This window comes from Azolla caroliniana, unplaced genomic scaffold (assembly GCF_043228905.1).
Source record: "Azolla caroliniana isolate FFs.n. ecotype wild unplaced genomic scaffold, voAzoCaro1.0.p SCAF_15, whole genome shotgun sequence".
In the NCBI taxonomy this organism is placed as follows: Eukaryota; Viridiplantae; Streptophyta; class Polypodiopsida; order Salviniales; family Salviniaceae; genus Azolla; species Azolla caroliniana.
In genome coordinates, this window is record NW_028230450.1 from 19785059 (window position 1) to 19806136 (window position 21078).

At 37.9% G+C, this 21078-nt stretch overlaps 2 protein-coding genes across 3 annotated transcripts; both read right to left on the minus strand.

Annotated features, from left to right (window-relative positions):
* Positions 1-2578: 2578 nt before the first annotated feature.
* LOC147855015 (DExH-box ATP-dependent RNA helicase DExH15 chloroplastic-like) lies at positions 2579-13251 on the minus strand. Of its 2 annotated transcripts, XM_087330854.1 has the most exons (18): positions 12845-13251; positions 11313-11615; positions 10428-10603; positions 10238-10351; positions 9931-10039; positions 9764-9850; positions 9541-9659; positions 8842-9049; positions 7431-8030; positions 5926-6168; positions 5630-5842; positions 4998-5372; positions 4660-4887; positions 4118-4338; positions 3680-3779; positions 3435-3581; positions 2779-2955; positions 2579-2694 (listed from the first exon to the last, which is right to left on the minus strand). In XM_087330854.1, exons 1-17 carry the CDS (start codon positions 13151-13153, stop codon positions 2857-2859), a joined length of 3651 nt encoding a protein of 1216 aa, XP_087186980.1. In that variant the 5' UTR covers positions 13154-13251; the 3' UTR covers positions 2579-2694; positions 2779-2856. The 2 variants fall into 2 exon arrangements, with proteins under 2 accessions (XP_087186980.1, XP_087186981.1); XM_087330855.1 differs by lacking the exons at positions 10238-10351; positions 10428-10603; positions 12845-13251 and having other exon boundaries at positions 11313-11479.
* A 4588-nt stretch (positions 13252-17839) lies between these two features.
* On the minus strand, positions 17840-19950 carry LOC147855016 (indole-3-pyruvate monooxygenase YUCCA1-like). Its single transcript, XM_087331642.1, has one exon. It carries the CDS (start codon positions 19916-19918, stop codon positions 18086-18088), a length of 1833 nt encoding a protein of 610 aa, XP_087187768.1. The 5' UTR covers positions 19919-19950; the 3' UTR covers positions 17840-18085.
* Between the last annotated feature and the right edge of the window lie 1128 nt (positions 19951-21078).

Below are 21078 nucleotides of genomic sequence, written 5' to 3' on the forward strand. Positions count from 1 at the left end.
ATTCCTCTATCCTATAAATGAGGAGTTAAACACTAGTCACAATCATCACACACACACCCACATTTTTTTATATAAAAACACACTAAAATAGGAAACTTGAAATTTGTGCACATAGTTTCTGTGTTGTCTCTAGGTGCTTTGCATTGAGTGCATGTCTTCATTCGGCCAAAGTTCTCTCTCCTTGTTGAAATCATATGATTGGGTTGAGAGAGAGAGAGAGAGAGAGAGAGAAGAAGAAGAAGAAGAATTAAAAATCTTGGGGAGAAGAAGAATGAAAAAGGCACAAATGTGGACATTACAGCTCTTTACGAGAGTATTGGCCCTTTTCACACCAGAGTGGCCATAAGGCGTTAACCCACACTTTCATCCTAAGCATCAATACCATCTCTTATATTGAGGGGGGATAGTGAGATGTGTTAAGAAACAGGGTCCTCCGGATGGGAAGGAGAGCTTGAGTTGGAGAGAAAAGTAAGCTGAATTGGTCGACATCAACTCGGTCGAGGTAGAAAAATCGACAAATTTCCAATTCGGTCAAGGCCAAAAATCGAATAATAGTTGATTTAGCTAATAGTCAAATCGGTCGAAGCCGACTCAGGGCTATATTTGTAAATAGTCTATATCGTGTATGAGTATAAATACACTTAGGGCAAATCATTATAATGAAGGTGTGATGAATCATTTGTGTAACTAGTGATGAATAGAGAGGAGACTGTCTCCTCTATAACCATTGATCTGACGAAGAAGAACTTAAAGTTGTTGCCTTGCAGTTTCTTGTTGTATTCCTTTCTCCCATAGTTATATAGTTCTTGGAGTTTGTGGACTCCCGTGGTTTTTCCCTATCAGGGTTTCCACGTTAAAAATACTTGTCTATACTTTCATTTCCTGTCATTTCGATCTTTGCACCTGCATTTGCACACATGATCACCAGTTGTGGATGGCCGATCTTCATCAAGATGTCCTACATGAGTGTGGTAATTGTAAAATTTCTTTTGTGTTGCCTGCGTCCCACTACTAAATGACATGATGAATAAACATAATGGGTGGGTTATGTTCATAGTTGGAGTAGGCTAAGACAAACCATTTATAGATCATAATCTCAAAGTCTTGTTAATAGGATGACAACAAGATGGACACACATGTCCAAAGACCAACAATTTCACACCTAGTGGTAGCTTCAACTAAGGTTTCAATATTTGTGGGGGTGTGGTAGCTTAATGGGGGGATAGGTAAAGAGAAGTCAATGGTCAACATACAAATCACTTAGATGTCCAAGTTGGGGATAGTTCTTCATTACTCAATGCATCCTATATTCAACAATTTTATGCTAGAAAGGGCAAGAGGCAATTAAAGAGTGATGTAGAAAAATTCTCTTAGTAATGAGGTAATAAGCCTAAGGCCAATGACAAGGAAAAGGGTCTCATGAACAGATATATATATATAGATCGATGTATGTGTGACTGTATGTAATCCCATAATCATGATAAAGATTTAAACCCATGACTTCTTAGAAAAATATCTTTAACCTTCACCATTAAGATGTATCATATTTACTTATTTTGAATTTCTATAGATTAAACGTAATATTATAAAATGCAACCACTTCACACAACTGACTAATGTATTTGTAAGCATAGTACGTAAAATTCGTGTTCGTCTAGTATAACATTCGTTGTCCTACGTTGAAAAACGAATGCGAATGTTATCCAAACATTCTTGTGTGTTTTTTTTTTGTTTTTTTCCCATTTTTTTAATGTTTTTTTTCATTTTTAGGCTTATCTACCTCATAATAAATAGTTAATCCAAAAGTATGATATTTATCATTCTTTGAGGGTATTTTTCTTTTGCGAATGAGAATGCACGTATGGTACGTATGGTTCATACTATGTTTGTAAGCTACCAAATGTCATGCTTGAATGTGAATACCAAGGGATGATCTTGCAAAGTTGTGAGGTGATGAACATGCATGTCCAAACCATGCTATATACGCATGTGTTTCAATATTGACAAACCGTACTCATGTATATCTTGTGCTCCTTGTTAACACATTTTTATTCTTCATATATTTTCCTCTTCTTACTCTCTTATTTGATTTGATCTTTCTCCAAAGTCAGCTAAAACCAAGGACTAGGGGTGTCAATCCGCAATGGCAAAAACCATGTTATACTTCCAACACATAAAAACACTTATCTTTACCCTCCATGCAATTGTGGAAACCTAAAGGGATTCTTAAGTTAAACTGACATACACTTATCTCTCCCCTCCATGCAATTGTGGAAACCTCAAGGGATTCTTATGTTAAACTGACATACACTTATCTCTCCCCTCCATTGAACCATGGAAACCTCAATGGTTTCTTAAGTTAACACTCGCTGAATCATGTATATCTCGGTTAATTATTCTGGAGCAAAATGTCTTGCTTCTTTTTATGTATCTAGAATCTATCGATTCAATAACCAATGATAAAGATAGTGCATCAATCTTTGGAATTAAAGTCTCATTTGAAGCATCAATGGATTTTTCACTCGTTCATTCCATGTTTTTCATTAACGATTCTCAATATTGGGAGACCAATCATCCAAAAGAAGGGAATGTTATGATTTATGTAGGTTGTACATGTAAAAATCCTTCAATATATAATTATGGATCAAGAATCCACAAAATGATAAGGTTCATGTTCCTTGCGTTTCTCCATCTCTGATTCATTATACAAAGGATAGGATCAGCACTAAGGAATGATGATCTAAAACAAGATGGGATGTAAAAATAATTACGACAAACCTGATATTTGAGAGGTGTAGTAGACAGCTAATGATGGATAAGGAACAATATAGCAATAAAAGTGGATTTTACTCAATTTCATGTTATGAGTTCACTTATCGGGCTCCTATCCATCACATCTGCAGCTGAAGTAGCTGTCTTACACAGCATCGGATCAGCATTTGGTATTGATGGCACCTAAGCAAAAAATAAACTCTTATCCAATTTGTTTGCTTGATAAATTGTGTAGTAGATTTCAAACAAAAAAACTGAGGTATCAACTAACAAGGCCTAAACTCCTGGAATGTTCCAGAGTGTTTTATTTACTTCACCAAATGCTCCGAAGTTTTTTTTTAAATTTCTGCATATCCCAGGACTTTTTATTCGCCCTAGCTCAACCCTCAAAAGACAGGAAAAAGGGGATGAATCAACCATATAATTGCCCAAGTAGGTCATACAATTGAGAAAAAGGGGAGTTGCATTTATCATATTACTGCTCATAGAGCGCATATAATAGCTCTATCAGGGTAGTGTTTTGAAGATAACAAACACTCGGGGCATTCTGGGAATAATAAACACTAAAGCACATTTGGGGAAATAAAAAAAAAGGTATTTCAGAATTTTTTCCAAAAATAACAAATCTTACTACAAGAATAGATCATAATGAAAAACATTACTTGTGCAAGGAGGTCAATTGTGCGTCGCAACAGTCGCGCAAGATCACCTTCATCCATATTGCAGCCCATCATCAACTCTTTCCATGTTACACCAGAAGCCCAAGCCTCTACCAAACCTACCAATTGATCTTCCAACTCACAAGGTATCTGCAAGGCATTGCATATCACATTAAGATTTTGCTCTTTTGCTTTGATTGAATCGTCACACTTGGAAGGAGAAAATAAAATCCACATGAGATACGCACCGTAACTTTATGTTTATTTTGCACATCATATAGCCACTTCCTTCTCTCCCTCAGTGAATCAATCACCTTTTCAACATCAGCAGAAGGTCGGTATATATCACTGTATCATTAAAATTGTTATTACATGCTTTATATATTGATTAAGGAAGGTGATATTTATTTCAGAGAAACTGTCAAATACCACCAACTTTTTCTTTATTTCCCCAAATGCCCCTAAGCTGCTATTAGTTACAAAAATGACCCTGCTCAACCACTGAAAGAGAGACGGGGATGAATTTACAATATAAGTGAGATAAACAGGATGATTCGACTGAATCATACTTGTTGATCAATGAAGGGATTCCAGGAAATAACGAAAGCTTAAGAGGCATTTGGGGAAACAAAGAAAAACTTGGGGAAATTTGGAAGTCTTTCCCTACTTATTTTGTCAAATGATACCTCATTCCTATTTGAGGACGAATCTTGACACCCTCAGAAACGAAACTTGAGCATACAGATGCAAGTTGAGCAGGATTAAGTTTATTCAAATAAGATTCTGAGAAAGCCACAGCCAACCATAGTTCATTCACTCCCCTCACAGAAGCAGCAGCTTTACCAAGTGGCAACATCTCATGGGTCTGAGGCATAATTGCTTCTACTTCCTCAAGAACCTTAACAACCTGAAGAATATACCAGAGACGCAAGATATAACCAAAGACGCAAGGCTTAGAATCATAAAATATTAGAAAAGTGAAGATATCAGATCAATAAATATGTTTTGATTTGAATGTACAACTACAAAGTGGGGAACTGTTGATCTTGTGTAAAATTGATAACATTGTTATAAGGGAAAAAGTGTATACAAGTATATAGTGTAGACAATGTAGACATCATCTTTAAGAGAAGATGAATATTGGTTAAAGAGGAGCTTTAGGTGTTAATAATGAAATTTGTGCTAGGGCATGGAAAACAGCAGAAACAATAATAATGAAATACGGTACCTGGAGAAACTCTTGCCATCCACTTGGCTGCATTTCATTAATTCTGGCAGCTAATTTTGACCTCTTCACCTTTAGTTGAGCTATCTTTGCATCGCGTAATTTTGTTTGCCCTACCATATGCCAATACTCTTTGCTTGCCCTTGTTGCCTTCATCTCCTTCTTGATCCGAACTACTTTCCTACGTTGTTCCCTATGAGCTTGTACTGCAGTAACTACCTCTTCAGGCATCTAGATACCACCAACAAAGAAAAGAGGAAATGAGAAACATTTGAATCATTAAGGAGGTAATTTACAATGAAAATGATAGTCATTAGTTTGCAGGGAAACATATATATTACCAGTGAGTTTTCAGTTCCACTCTCAGTAGGGACATTCATACTCCAAGACCATGTGTCCAAGGATCCATTCAATGACCATACATGAGTTATATAGCCTTTCCCAGACTTCCCCACCATCTCCCATCGTTCCGTTTGGTTTGGAAGTTTGTGTGTTAGGATATCTCTGACACTCTCTTTGAAAGCATCACTTATCACAGATTGGAAAATGTTGTGCACAGCTGTGGCACTGAATGCATACCAGAAATTATCTGATCCAAGTCCGAGAAAAAAAAGAAGCTTCTCGTGTGCTTGTATCCCATCAACACTTGCAATTGCAGGTACCGCTGAGGATGAATCAAATACATTATTTACATCTTCATGTAATTCAGTATCCACCTGGGATCAAATGAATTAAGGAATAATCACTCATCCATCAATTGAAATGTATGGTGAAACTCTATGTGGATATAGAATTGCAACTAGATGACACAATTCATGTATCTTTCAGTTAGGAAAAAACAAAATTCTGGATACAACAGTAAGTGTGGATTATATCTTGTAGTAATTAGTCTTCTACGTTCAACATTTATCCTGGAAATTATTTGTCTGCTCCCTCTCATGGCTAAATAGAAAAGATTTAGAAAAGAGAATACCGATGCCTCTTGGATCAAGAAGGATGGATCTGTAAGCAGGCCAAAGCACATAACAGGTACTAGTGTCTCATTTCCAGTATGGGCATCAATGTATGATATACTGAGAGGCAGATACTCTTGTTTTCCAATAGCCTCCTGAAGAATTGGCTGAAGTAATGATAACTTCTTCTGCTCAGATTGTTTTTGCAGTACTTTCATGAGATCCTTCTCTACCTAGAGATAGATAAAGCACAGTATTTTATTTAACCTGCCACATATAGCATATCAGTAATCTTTTAAGACGGACAAGGAGAAACCTTCATCTTTTCTTTTAACGCCATGTATTCTTTTATTTCTTCCTCTGATACCACACTTCTAACATCTGCAATCTCAACATTTTGCAACTGCGCAATTCTGTCATCAAGCCTTTCGATTTCCTGCATTGCCTCCACTTTTACTTCACTACCCACATAATTCCCAAAACTTTGTTCAATCAAAGCACGGGCCTCTTCTAATGTTCTCCCTTTCCTCAACACTTTACCATCAGGTGATTTCATGCTCTGTCAGATAAAACAGAATATTCATAAAAAATATAAGTGTGAATCACTCTGCTATATTTCATTTACATAAAACACATCAATAAGAAAGAAAGTGACATGAACCTGACTAGGAAAATTTCTCTATCACTTGGAAAGTGCTGAGTTACATAGTCTGAGACAGATTGTACATATTTTACATAAATATTGAAATGAATTTTATGGAAAATAATCAATAGCACTTCTTAAAATTTTCAAGTTTCTGAGATGGTTGATATGGAATAAATAATGCAAATGAAACTGATCTGAATAGGTTTGCATGATTATCCAAGAGAAAAAGGAAGAAGAAATATATGTTAATAAGAACATAATTTCTATACCTCAAATTTACTCAAATGATAAATGGAGTCATGAACACACCCGCCCAAATGAGATGGATATCCATGCGGTCATACAGCTTCACTATCACATGTACTGTGCAAGAAATGACGTTCATAATAGGTCACGTTTAAGATTGATGGTGTTCTACTTAGCCTAACAACGTCCAAAGGATGGACATATCACTTACAGGTTTATATATTAGTCGCTAATTGTTCTGGTTCCAGAAAAAGTTTATCACTTATCACTTTTCATTAGTTGTGCCTCATATATAAGGTAGGGCAAGTTATTTCTGTAGAGGACAATAAAATATAGCACTCATTGGAATCTCCTGAATAGAACTCTTAGTAAATAATAAAGATCCCAATTTAAGGGATAGTGTTTATTTGTTGGATAATATTTTGGGAATTTCCCAAAATGTGATCAATCAAACTAACAGGAAATTGCAACTGAATAAATGTTTATTTTTTCATTAGAACTCCATGAAGGTCTATCACAATTATATCATCCATTACACACAATTTTAGTAATATATATTACAAATAGAACATTAAGTCATCTTAGAAACTGAGAGTACACATAATTATACATATATCTTCTTACAGCCAACTTATAGCTCATATACGTTTTTGCCAGTAACAAGAAGATCTTATTGATGAAAGTGGTCCAAAAAAGGTAAACAAACTACCAAAACATATCAAATGCCAAAATTGTGCTACCTAACCAAGGGAAATGGGTACAAAAATAAAAAATTATTAATCTTACCAACACTCAACGTCTTTGAGTAATAAGGTAATATGATGCAATGCCCTCTATTAATTGCACGAAAATGCTAAGAGAAAGAAAGGATCATCTAAAATTGTCAAGGCTTCTAATTCATTTATTGAAACTCAAAGGAAAGTACATACCGACAAAAGATTAAGAACCATGCCATATGATGCTGTGAACTGAGAAATAAGAGGATCTGGACCAGCAAAGAGCAATTTGCATGCTTCTTCTGCTCCTTCAAATGGTGTTTGAACTAATACAACATTACCACGCTCATCTAATCCCCTCCGTCCTGCTCTACCAGCCATTTGAAGCATTGAATTTGAGCTGAGAAGTGTATGACCCGTATCACCTCTTTTGCTTAGTGATGAGAGAACAGTTGTTCGAGCTGGCATATTGATACCTGCAGCCAATGTCTCTGTTGCAAAAACAACTTTAACCAATCCTTTCTGGAAAAGCTCCTCAATGAATGCTTTCCATAGAGGTAGGCAACCAGCATGATGAGAAGCAAACCCACGTAGCAGTGATGATACCGATGAATCTCTTACAGCATCAGGATGCTCTTTTCTAAAAGATGTCAAGGCTTCAGAAACCTGTTGCTGTTCATCCTCTGATAATAATTGGATATCTTGCACGTAGTGAGTGGCTGTATCACAACCTTTACGGCTGAAAATAAACCAAATGGCTGGCAGCATTCTTTTATATTTCAGTTGCTTCAATGTTTCTTCCACTCGAGGAACCTTCATAACATCACATCAAATACACGATTTGATCAATGTAAGACGATTAAACTACTTGAACTTGACAAACTGTTGCTGTAAATCCGTGTGTTATAAAGTTTTGCCCCATTTTCCATGGTATGTATTGTACATATGCTTATAAGACTAGGCTTTCAAATTTAGTATTGTGTGTGTGACCAAGTGTGTGTGCAATGGGAATAAAGAAAAAAAAGAACAAAAATGATACTTACATCCATAAAAAGTAATGCATGCACAGGATTTACAATCTAATTTGGGGCACACGCACTTGTAAACATAACTTGCGAAGGTTAAGGAAACATTATGATTTTGAACAGTTTGATTGAGAGTACTGAAAACCTGTTTCTTGGTATTCTTTCGCTACCTTAACCAACAAACAAGCACAACATTACAGAGTACCAACAGGCTGAGAATGTTTAACACATTCAAAAAAACTGTGCCCTGACATATAGACCTGAAGATGTGAATGAAAGAAACCCACAAGTAGAGCTAAAAATAACTATAAACTTAACACAACATGATCAGTCTGTGCACTTTGCCAGTTCCTTCAAACCACTTTCACAGACATCCTATTACTAGTCTCCTACAGCGGCTCATAGAACTATTCCTGGTAAGTTCTCCAAGTTAATGACATAATGAAATGTGAAAATCCACAAATTGTTGGGCTTTGAATGTCATATCATATTAAAAAGGATCTGAAAGCATTACACAAGGATCTACATACCAACATATGAGAAGGATAATTGACTGAGACAAAACAAATAACAAACTGAAGTGTGCGAGGTTTTCTAACCTGCCTACGCCGTAGGAATTGTATTTCATCATCAGATAAGGTAGCAGGTTTCACAATCTCTCCTTTCTTACGCTGGCGAGTTTTATTTTCCCTACTCTTTTGTCCTTTGCCACTCTTTGGATCTGTAAAGTTATTAACATCTGGGTTATATACATTGGCACTTCTTCCACCACTTTCATCAGGTAGATACCTGGCCAATGACAATCTCCTACAAAAACAAAATCAGCATGCCCTTAGACCATCACTTGCATGACATTCTTCACCAGATATATCAGTTCATTTAAGGTTTATGTTAAGTTCTGACTGGTCATAAGTTGGCATCAGCTGAAGAATTTGATCCATAACTTTTGTTCTACTTAATTATGTGTATATTATAATCGGAAGATGTATAAAAATAAAATAAATACATTATTTCAAGACCCATCCTAGTTAAAGGCAGAAATTAACTAGAACAGATTTAACAGCATCCAGATCCTACTGCAAGTACCAATCAAAGATACTGAATTTATGGTCGAAGTAAGTCATATCCTATGGAAATGAGTATGGATGCTATTTTAAGGCTCTAACACTTCCATGCAGCCTTTCTGTTTCGCATTCTTAAGAGGTAAATCTGATGCAGTACCATATATGTGCATTCGACATGCAAGGGATGGTTGGATGTGTGGGAGGGGAGTCAATCAAGAAGAATTAGGACTTCACCTATTCATCTCTGTGGCGTCTTCATTCAGCAAAGGTGACAATGAATAGCGAGTAGAGAAATGCCAAGTCAAAGGCACAGGTCTTCGTCTTGAAGTAACTAATTCAGTAGGACCATGCACCTATAAAGAACAACTAGAGATAGAGAAATTAAGTCAATCCCGATAAGCTTTGATGCATCTCAAAAAGTTGCATGCTTTTAGATAATGTTCATACTGAAATTAACCTGGCCAATCCAACCAGCAAGCTCTTCGGCATTTGCAACTGTTGCAGAAAGACAAATAAGCTGGACATCCTTCGGGCAATAGATGACCTGCAGAGAAGCATGCATTTGATTATAAACGCAGATAAAAAGGGGGTCCCATCATGAAATTGAAGCTTCCGCAAGCATACAGTTTCCTCCCAAACAGTGCCCCGTGAAATGTCGCTAAGGTAATGAACTTCATCGAGCACAATTGCAGAGACATTGTGCAATTGATCTCCTTCTTTAGGTGTCCCTATGCTGCAATTAAAAAACAACAATCTCAATGATAGTTAGTATAATTCTTAAGGATATTGGAAACAAAGGCCACTAAACAGTAATAAATTATTTTCTAAGATCATGTGTGACGCTTAAATGCTAAGTTGAATGGATATACAAATATCACTTTGTTAGCATAAAGAAACATGCATTATTTGAGACAAAAAGCAACTCACAGACATTTGATAAAGCATATTGCGCAAAATTTCTGTGGTCATAATCAGAATTGGGGCATCTCTATTTAATGCTGCATCGCCGGTAAGGATACCAACATTTTCTTCTCCAAAAATGTCCCTGAAATGTTTATACAGTAAACCTATGGAGACCCACTAAATAAATTCTCATGATAGCTTATTGAACAAAAAGATACCTGAATTCACGGAATTTTTGATTTGACAGTGCCTTTAGAGGTGTAGTATAAAACACCCTTTTCTGCATTGCAAAAGATGCTGCTGCAGCACATTCGGCAATCAGAGTTTTCCCACTACTGGTAGGAGCACATACAACTACAGAGGAACCCTTCAAAAACCCTTCTACAGCCAATCTCTGCAGGTTGCATGTAATCAAATTAGAGTCATATAAACATTCGGGATTAAGTTCAAGATGCACATCTGGAAAAATCACAATATGGGAATCTCATTCTAAATACTGCCAATTCTCGAAGGGCAAGTGTACCATCGCTGAGATGGCTTCCTTAAAAGAACCTTATAGTTCATTCCAATGCATGATCCCTTGGAAAAGTAAGTACAACTCAAGTTTCATGATAAAAAAATGGAGACCAATTTACAATCTCTATTGTGTGTCAACGTTTGTTTCGATCTTTCAAAGTAGGTCATATGATTTTTTACTCTTCTTAGTAGAAATACTCAACTGCCAATGAAAACAAAATTCTCAGCATGTAACAGTATTTGGAAAGAAAAGGAACAGACTGCTGCCTATAGTTCAAGTTCTCTTTGCTTGATCTTGGGGGAATAGCAATAGGAAAACAGAACATTAATTATTTGCAATTAGCACTACCAGTCATTCATGCTGTTTACCATTCCATATAAAAGAAGTTCCCTGATGATGTTATTTTCTAGAACAAGTCCCTGAAATATATCAATGAGGAAGTCATAAAGCACAGGAAGGTCACCACAATTCAACTAGTTCTCACTCACGTTTTATACAGCTGCTATGGGTTTCACAGACTGGTATGTTCTAGTAGAAGTACCTTACAAAGAACTGTATGCCATCGACTTTAAACAAAAAAAATCACCTGAAATTTGTCGATGCGAAAGTCATAAAGTGCAGAAAGATCCCGAGAAGTTATGCGATATTCCAAATCCTCTCTTTTTCTGCGAGACAGTTCCTGTACTTTTTGCCGCATTTCTGCTTTTCGATCAAGGACAAAGTCATCAATGCTGACAGGTTCTTCTCCATCTCCTTCTTCTTCCTCTTCTATTTCATCCTCTTCCTCGGATTCTTCCAAATTGAGAAAATCTTCAAGCATGACATCATCGGCAATTTCGTCACTTTCATCATCATCGCTGGCATCTTCGTCCTCCTCGTCATAGTGTTCCTGATATAATAAGAAATTATGGGAAAATACCGAAACAATTAAGAAATTCAGCAAAAGCTTTATATATTTCAACAAGATTTTGTTCTCCCTTTTAGCGTAATCTGACCTGCATTTTGGCCTGATTTTTGGCTCCCATTTCATGCATGATATGATAGGAGATTATTAAGAAAATACCACAATGTTTGTTTTTAAATAGCCAAATGTCTAAGAACATCATCGTATTTTATTTGAAGACCAGAAATTCAAACAATGATCTTTGCATGAAACACTCTGAATTCTTTACAGTTTTGCGGGAAATTAGCATTTGTTCACTTACTCAATGTTTTAACCAGAAATCCCAAAATTGAGACTATTGCCCAGGAAACATTTATCCGCAAGAATATAATACGTAATTTATACAATGCATAGTTCTATCTCATTCTGCTATAAACATTTTCAACCAGATATGAAATTTTTTATCTTGCATGAAATAGTACTAAAAACCAACATGAATTAAAGGAATTGAGCAAAAGTTCAAATATCCAATCTGCATAAAATGTGTTTTTTCAGCTTCCTTTTCATGCATGAAATAATGGGAAACTATAACACGCCGATTTAGAACTTATGCAAATTTAGGAGTGAATCTAGATGTTTCTACCTGATTTTGTTCCTTTATAAAAATAATCCAGATAATTTAATTTTCGATTTTCATTTTAATATGATTGAGAAATTCTAAAGATACTGAGGAAAAAATAAAACAATACATGAATTTAGAAGCGAATTTACATATTTCGACTTGATTTCATTCTTGAAAATATTTTCAATAGGGATTTTGGGATGTATTGGAAAATTTACAAATAATAGAAAGTATAAAATACAACAAATTCACAAGAATTCAGCGGAGAATGCAGATGCTTCTGCCTGATTTCGTTGCTCTATAAAAAATTTCTAGCAGAAAGTTAGCAATTTCAATCTTCACCAAGTGCATTGTAAGCTTTTTATTGAATTATCAAAAACCATGACAAAATTACCGCAATTATGTGGCAATTCTGCAGAGAATTTGCATACTTCTACCTGATTTTGTTCTCTTTGTAAGCATTTTCAAGCTGTCATTTTATGAGCAGACACCGCATATTTATGGATACTGAGCCGCAAATTTACAACTTTCTAGGGGCATTATATTCTCGTCGTAAGAAACAAACAATAATAATAATTCTCTATCTGTATTTTGGCACTGAATGAGATTGCACCTTTTTTCCTAATACTGCCTGATCCGAGCCTGATAACGAAGCTTTGTCATTTGTAGATAATGTGCTAGAGCTGGAAAACAATGTGCTCTGCGCAAGAAAGGCGTTCCTTCCTTTGTCTTCTTCTGCTGCTTCTCTAGATGCGATTAAGTGAGCAAAGAGACGAGGGGAGCTGGAGAGCAAGAAGAGTCGATGGTTTCTGCAGGGGGGGAAGAAGGCCAGCGGCGGCGGATACTTCTGGTAATAGGAATAAGAAGAAGGAGAGAAAGGAGGAGAAGGAGAAGTGAAGGAAGAAGTGCAGAGCGACGCCATCGCCGAGCAGGAGGCGGCGAGAGCGTCTTCCTGCTGCTCCCTAAGTTTTAATCTGTGCACAGGCAGGAATCGAACTCTGTACCTCTCTCTCTCTCTCTCTCTCTCTCTCTCTCTCTTCTTCTTTCAAAAGATGAGAGGAGGATAAACATTCATCCTCTGTCAAAAAGGATAAGAAAATAATACATACATACATACCATTCATAGAACGTAATATTCGTGTTCGTGCAAGAATTCAAACGTTTGAAAACGTTTGAAAACGAGCACGTTTGAAAAGGGAAAAGTATATGCTCCTTTTCTTATTTTCTTTTTTCTATATATATAAATATTATAAATTTATCTCGCCTTAGTGGTGACAAGACGTGTTGTTATTGTCTTATGTGTTGGGTTCAATTCCCAATTTCCACATCTTTCCTTACTTAGTACCATGTCATATCAAAATTTTATGTTAGTGTTATTTTAGATTTTTCTTTTTGTTTACTAATTTTGTTGTTGCAAATGGTAAGTTGCCATGCTACTAATGTTTGTTTTTTGTGTTCAATTCCCAACTTTCTCATATCCTCTTGTTAGTGTCATGGCAAAATTTTATGTTAGTGTCATGTCCCTTTTTTTTCTTTTACTTTCATTTTTTGTTATTAGAAATTAGCTCATCTTAATGGCAAGTTCTTATGCTACTATTGCCTATGTCATGTTTTCTTCATATTCTCGAATATACGTTTTATGAGTTTTTTATCGTTTCTTCTTTTCTTCTTTTTCGATCTTTCTTTGTTATTAGAAATTAACTCACCCTCGTAGTAAGTTGTTATGCTACTATTGCCTATGTCATGTTTGCTTCATATTCTTGAATGTACGTGTTATGAGTTTTTGAATGTTTGATTATAATTTATAATGTCATATTTGATTCAATCTCTTTAGTTCATACTCCTTTTTTTGTAAAGTTCTAAAGTGAGGATCAAGACAAGACATCCCAAAGGTATGCATGTGATACAATGCAAATATTGCAACCATACTTATGTTGGTGGTTCACAATGGATTAGAGTCCACTTATTGGAATTGAGAGTGAATCAATATATAATATAGACCCTGGTCAATCCAATCAAACTTGTCAACCCAATCCAACTTTGAGATGATTTACCATACACGTATGATTGAATCATTCTCGAATGTGAATGCACGTATGATACGTATGGTTCATTCTATGCATGATACATTACATACATACATACATGATACATTCATTAAAATACATACATACATACATACATGATATATTCATTAAAATACATTCATTCATTCATTCATTCATTCATTCATTCATTCATTCATTCATTCATTATAATACATACATACATTAACATACATACATGGATGGTCATGACTAAACGGCCATAGTACGAAGCATATGTGCCATTCGCATTCGTGAACATTCTTACCACTCGAGTATGAAAAAACACCCTCGAAGTATGGTAAATACCACACTCTTTGCACTCATTATTTATTATAAGGTAACTTCTTCTTCTTTTTTAGGGTAAGAAAGTTAAGGTAAGTTAAGGTAAAAAGTGTTAAAAAGAAAAACACAAGAATGTTTTAATAACATATGCATTCGTTTGCAAACGTATGAAAACGAATGTTTGGGCTAACGAATGTGAATAGTACATACTATGACCGAACCCATTAACCAGATCTTAAATAGTAGCTCTTGCATCTCTCCTGAAGCATAAAACACTTCATTTGCTAGTGTGGAGAGTTCTATGATCGGGTCTTGGAGTATTCCCCAACTTCTTATGTGTCCAAATTAATTGACTCCTTTTGTCGCAACCTTGCACACAAGCTCCATGTGAAGCTCGATCGCCGCGTGCTGTGAGCGACTCATCGAATGCAGAGCGTTGATCACGATCTCCATCTATGTTATGGTTTCTAATCTTGCCACCTTTGAGGTTTATTTCTCATTCCTTTGCTTAGTTTATCTTGGGATTTGTTCAACATTACCTTTCTTGCTTCCATTGTGTCTCATGCAATGGTGGTGAGTTTTGGCTTGCTTGAGCAATTCCTTGCTTTTTCGTTTTTCTTTGGTCTAGTAGCCATTCCTTATCTTGTTGATCCAAGGTTATTAAAGTAAACTAATATGCACTACCACAATATGTGTGCCCTAATGCAACAACACTACAAGAATACCTACAAAATGGATAATCAATTTGGGTTGACATGTTGAAACTAGATAAACAATAAGACCACAAACACAACGAAGATACAACTCGCTACAAGATAGAGAGACAATGATTAAGACAACTATTGAGGGTGGCAACAAAACTAGAAAGTGTTTTATCTCCAAGCCATAGATTACCTCCTTATATAATTAAGGTTGGATGGTTCACACACAAGTTGGGGCAGCTAAATTTCAGGCTTAGTGCATCCAGTTTACAACTATCTCTCACCAATAGCCAACACATAGAACTTGGGAGTTAACTATGTTCATCAATGTACACTTTTAGGAACCATCAATATACAATGTATTTAGGAAACTACCTACATATACTTATACATAGATCCTACAAACAATTTATGAAGGAAACCATCTCCCAAATTACATGCATGTCATGTCATTAGATCCATTATCTTTATCAATCCATAATTGTGGTGGAAGCAGGTTGCAAAAACACTCTTTCTAAGTGCATTTGCAAGTTTTCAAATGTTTGCACTTTTAGCAATTTGATGTTTTTCTTTTCAACACAATCTTGAATAAAGTGATGAGACACTTCCATAACATACCTTGATTTCTAATTTAGTATTTATTCATTAGCAAATTTGGGTTCTCAATAGACTTTGCTCAAACTCATGTAGGCTAACAATGGGGTACTAAGGGGCTTGTCTCCATCCAAATGGAATATACCCGAGCACCTTAGTGATATATTCACATTCACATACATGAATCCTCTTATTCTTTCTCTCTCAAGCTATCTATGCATTGCATATATGCTTCACCCCTTCTAGACCTTGCAAGTCAAACTTCTAGCTCATTTTTCTCTAAAGAACCTAATTATCCACCTTAAGCTCCCTGGTTGTAGCATGTCTTCTACAAATTAGAGGTTGACGATTAGATTAGCCATGTAACATCAGTAGGTGTATAGGCAAGAATACGTGTTATTATGATGCAATTGTTCTAGCTTCATTAATGAGTCAAACATCATGTACCGGTGCCTGCTTCAATTCACTTTGGTTTTTTCGACACAAGCTCGTTCATCGACTCTCATTGTGGTCACCCAAGTAGTATTGATATCATTGTTGCTACCTCAATTAATGACAACTCATACTCAACTTAGTTGGAGTTAAAGAATAAGATTTAGCACAACAAGCATCATAACTTTTGTAGGTAGAAAAAAAATGTAATAATAGAATTTGGTATAACCCTCTAAATTCAATCCATGGGATGACTACATGACATGCATGCAAAGCTTCAATTAATTACATAAATCAATCTTTTGTTAGGAATTTGTCCCTCCTATAGGAGAAATCAACAGTCGAAGTCAAGGAAGAAGTCGGTAGTCGAATTGACCATCCAAACACAGGATGGTCAGTCGGATCGACCAGCGAGTCGTTTGGGTCATCGACTGGGTTTTTGAAGGAGATAGAGAGTCGACTATGATAGTCAACCCCAAATCGAAGACAAGGTCGACAAGTTGAGTTGATTAATTATTATATATATTATATATAATAATAATAATAACTACATTTGTAAATAGGCCATACTGTGTATGAGTATAAATACACTTAGGGCAACCATTATGATGAAGAGGTGAATAATGCTTTTGTAGTGGCGTACAGAAGTGAGTGTAGAAGAGAGTAGGAAGAGACACGAGTGCGCGAGAGAGAGGCGGAGTTTAGAGGAACTTACCTAAACCCTAAGTGGGTATACTCTGAGATAACAGAGTTCTTGTAATCTGTTTTCCCTTCCTGTACATCTACTGTATATTGCAGATCTATTGCTCGTGGTTTTCCCCTGTTTAGGATTTCCACGTAAAACCCGTGTACTGTTTATCTTTGTCGATTTGTTGTTTTTCTATTTTCCGCATTGTGCATTTTCAGTCTATCTTTCTCATAGATGTACGGTCCATCCTCAACAAACTGGTATCAAAGCGAGAGGTGCAAGAATGGAGGAGATGTGAGCGACTTTCTAGGTATGATAGTTTGAACTCACACAACTACTCTAACTGGAAGATCAAGATGGAGGATCTTCTAATATTCAAAGATCTGTACGAACCCATAGACAGAAGTGAAAAACCTACATGGGTATTGTAGTCTGAGTGGAAACTCCTAAACATGAAGGTGGTGGCCTCCATCAAACAACGTGTGGACGTGAGTGTTCTACAACATGTGGCTAACGACACAAACGCCTACGAAATGTGGCACAAACTATCAGGGTTATACCAGAGGAAGAATGCCCTCAACAAAACCTCTCAGATGAGAAGGATCGTGAGACTGAAGTACAGAGATGGAGAAAGCATTGTGGTACACATTAACACCTTCATGGGGTTGGTGAATCAACTTGCAGCAACAAAGTTTCCATTAGATGATGTTATGCAGGTCTTGTTACTGCTATGTACCCTGCGGAACAGCTGGGAGAACCTGGTGGTGTCTCTTAGTACCTCGTGCCAAGAAGAAAACTCTCAATATCAATACATACGATAAAGGCTAGAAGAGAAACAAATATTCATTTCTACTACAAACCTTACATACAAAGTTGTTTCCAATGACTGATTTTTAAACTAATAACTAAGTTGAATATAGTTACTCTCTCATTAGAGACAAAGGGTATAAATTTAAGCATATTATCCTAAATTTTCATCGATGTATAGTCAATAGATTGGTTTTATTTGGGTATAATTTAATAATCCTTACAATGTCCAACTTAATGCAACATTGCCAAATGCTTGTTAGCTAGCTAGTGTGGTGCACCTTGGCCATGCCATAAACATGGATCGGAATGCCCTCCAAGCGTGCTTTAATTTGCAACGCTAGGACTAGAGAATAGTGACGAGACTGATGGAGGTTACCCCCATGGAACCATAGGGCTTGTTGTTGAGTTGGTTTCCACATGTTCCGAAGCTCGCGTTCCCATGGACCAGGATCCTTGTTAGTATCTGATCCTAAGCCCCAACACTTGCCAACCTTGTCCGCCACTTCTCGAGAGATAAGCTTGGCTGCCCATTCATTCATGGAACCATACCCGGTCGCATACACAACTAGATCGGCCTCAACTTCAGTGTTGTCGCTCAACACCACACTCCTCTCTTTCATTTCCTTCAATGTTATCCCACTCTTTAGGTTGATCTCACCTTTTATCACGAGATCCGATGCACCCACATCAATGTAAAACCCCGACCCGAATCGGAGGTACTTCATAAACAACCCTGACCCATCATCCCCAAAGTCGTGCATGAACCCCACTCGCTTAAGGTCATCATAGAACTTTGCATCGATTTCGGCAGTTCTTTTGTAGCGTTCTATGGCGGATCTATGCATGATTTTATAAGGCACCGAAGCAAAAAGAAGGTCAGCATCTTCGGTAGTGTATTTCGAACCTTCATGGTACGAGGAAGGCTCGGCGATGGGCATAAGTTTAGTGCGCAACACATGGCTAGAAGACCTTTGAAGCATAGTCACTCGAGCAGCCCCACTCTCCCACAGATCAGCACATATATCGTGTGCGGAATTATTTGATCCCACTACAACGCATTGCTTCCCATCCCATCCTTGGCCACCCATGTGCTGGCTAGAATGACATTGTATGCCTTGGAAGTTTTCGGCGCCCGGGAAAACAGGGACATTGGGGAAACCTGACATGCCAGTTGCCAGCACCAGGTGCTTAGGGTAGAGCAAAATCTCATCGCCTTCTTTGTTTACCAATACTTCCCATTTTTCCTCGATGGGGTCGAACCGGGCAGATATGCACTCCGTGGAGCCCCAATACACAAGCTCCATGATGAGCGTATACGCTTCGAGCCAATCGCCCAGCTTGTCTTTGGGAGAGAACACTGGCCAATGGTCAGGAAAAGGGATGTAAGGCATGTGATCGTACCACACCGAGTTATGGAGGCATAAGGATCTGTATCGGTTGCGCCACGAATCGCCGGGACGCTTGTTCTTCTCGACGATGATGGTGGGGACACGCAAGCGGCGAAGCCTAGCACCGAGGGCGATTCCGGCTTGTCCGCCCCCGACAACAAGACAGTAGGGTTGGGTAGAGGGGGTGCGGCCGAGGCGCGACAAATCATCATGCCTCATGTCGAGCCATGTCGGTTGGACCGTGCCACGGAAGGCACCGTGGACTACGCCCAGCTCGCGCCGGGGTCCGGCCAGCTCTTCGTGGCCTTTGAGTTCTAGCATGGAGGTGAGGAGGCACCAGCATTTTCCATCTCGGAGCTTGAGGTGTCCGCGGCCACGCGCGATGGGAGTCTCGAAGGTGAAGAAGGCTTGGATGAGGCCATGGGGATGGGAGGTGAGGTCTTCCACTTCACCTTGGAGCTTGCAGGAGGAGGGGGGGTGAATGTGGTCACCATGAATGAGAGTGGATTGGAGCATGTCTCGGATCTCTTGTCGGGATTCGGCCGTGTAGATGTTCCAGGTGAAGGTGAGGAGGTCCCTCCAGAAGCATTCTTCAGGGAGGAAGAGTTGGGTTGCAGCCTCCACATCTCTTTGGAGCAGGGCAGCTTCAAAGCTACTCAGCCAAGCATTCACCTCCTCTTCAGCCAAGGCTATAGCCATAGCCATAGCCACTCCACAATCTCTCTCTCTCTCTCTCTTTCTCAGCCAAAGTGTAGATGCGCATATTTCTTACATTCCATCTTTATCTTTTTGCACACTCTCCTCTTATCTCTTTCTTCATCTTTTTTTGTTTGTTTGTATACATATAGTTTTCCCATTTCGACCACTACACTTTTGGTAGACTTTTTTCTGTGTGTAAAGTTTTCCTCTTTCGACCACTACACTTTTCAGTTGACCTTTTCAGACAAGGAAATAAAAAGTCTTGTGTCGGGGTTCGGGACATGCTAATGTTCAAGGCATGGCATTCACAAGTCCGTGTTACAAACGCTAAACCTAAGACTCAAGCAAACCCTAACCCTAACCCTAGGCCTTGAACAATAAACCGGAAGCCTCCACCACAAGTGAACACTCGATCATCTTGCCACAAATGTACCAGTTGCTCAGGATCTCCATCATCACTATTCGACGATAGTGGTAACATAAACCACTGCACACCAGCTTGCCCACATGCCTATGAATGTCGCACCTGCAAGATTCTCTTGTCGGCCCAACACTACCAGCAATAACACGACGACAAGTACAACTACCACACAAGAACGGAATGGAATATGGGATAAATCCACAAGCGGTGGGTGTTGTTCTTGAGTTCGTGGTGTTATTGACGCCTCCCCCATCCTCACCTTCCCCCTCTTCTCCCTGTACAAAAAAAGCCCTCGACACCCTAAACCCTATTCCTCATCCCTTGTCCAGACTTTAAAACATCTCAACCCAATCCCTAATAGCTTTATCTTCACCTTTGATGTTGAAGCCTTATATCCCAGCATCCCTCCTAAGCTAGGGCCCAAAGCCTTACAAAAAATCATTACCCCCCATTTTTTAACTTCCAAAACTAACCTTATCTACACACTTAGTGTACTTGCGTTAGAGTACCACACCATCTATCAACAAGTCAAAGGTACAACCATATGTAGTAAAAAATTTCGTAGTTTATGCATGCCTATTTATTAGCTCACTTAGAGAATTCCCAACCACCACACCCTAATCTTTTTTGTAGCTCACATAGATGATGATTTCGAGGTATGGACTGGTACTAAACCCCAATTAGAAGACTCCTCCAAGTCTATAACACCTCCACTAATAATTGTATCCAACTCACCATTGCTAAT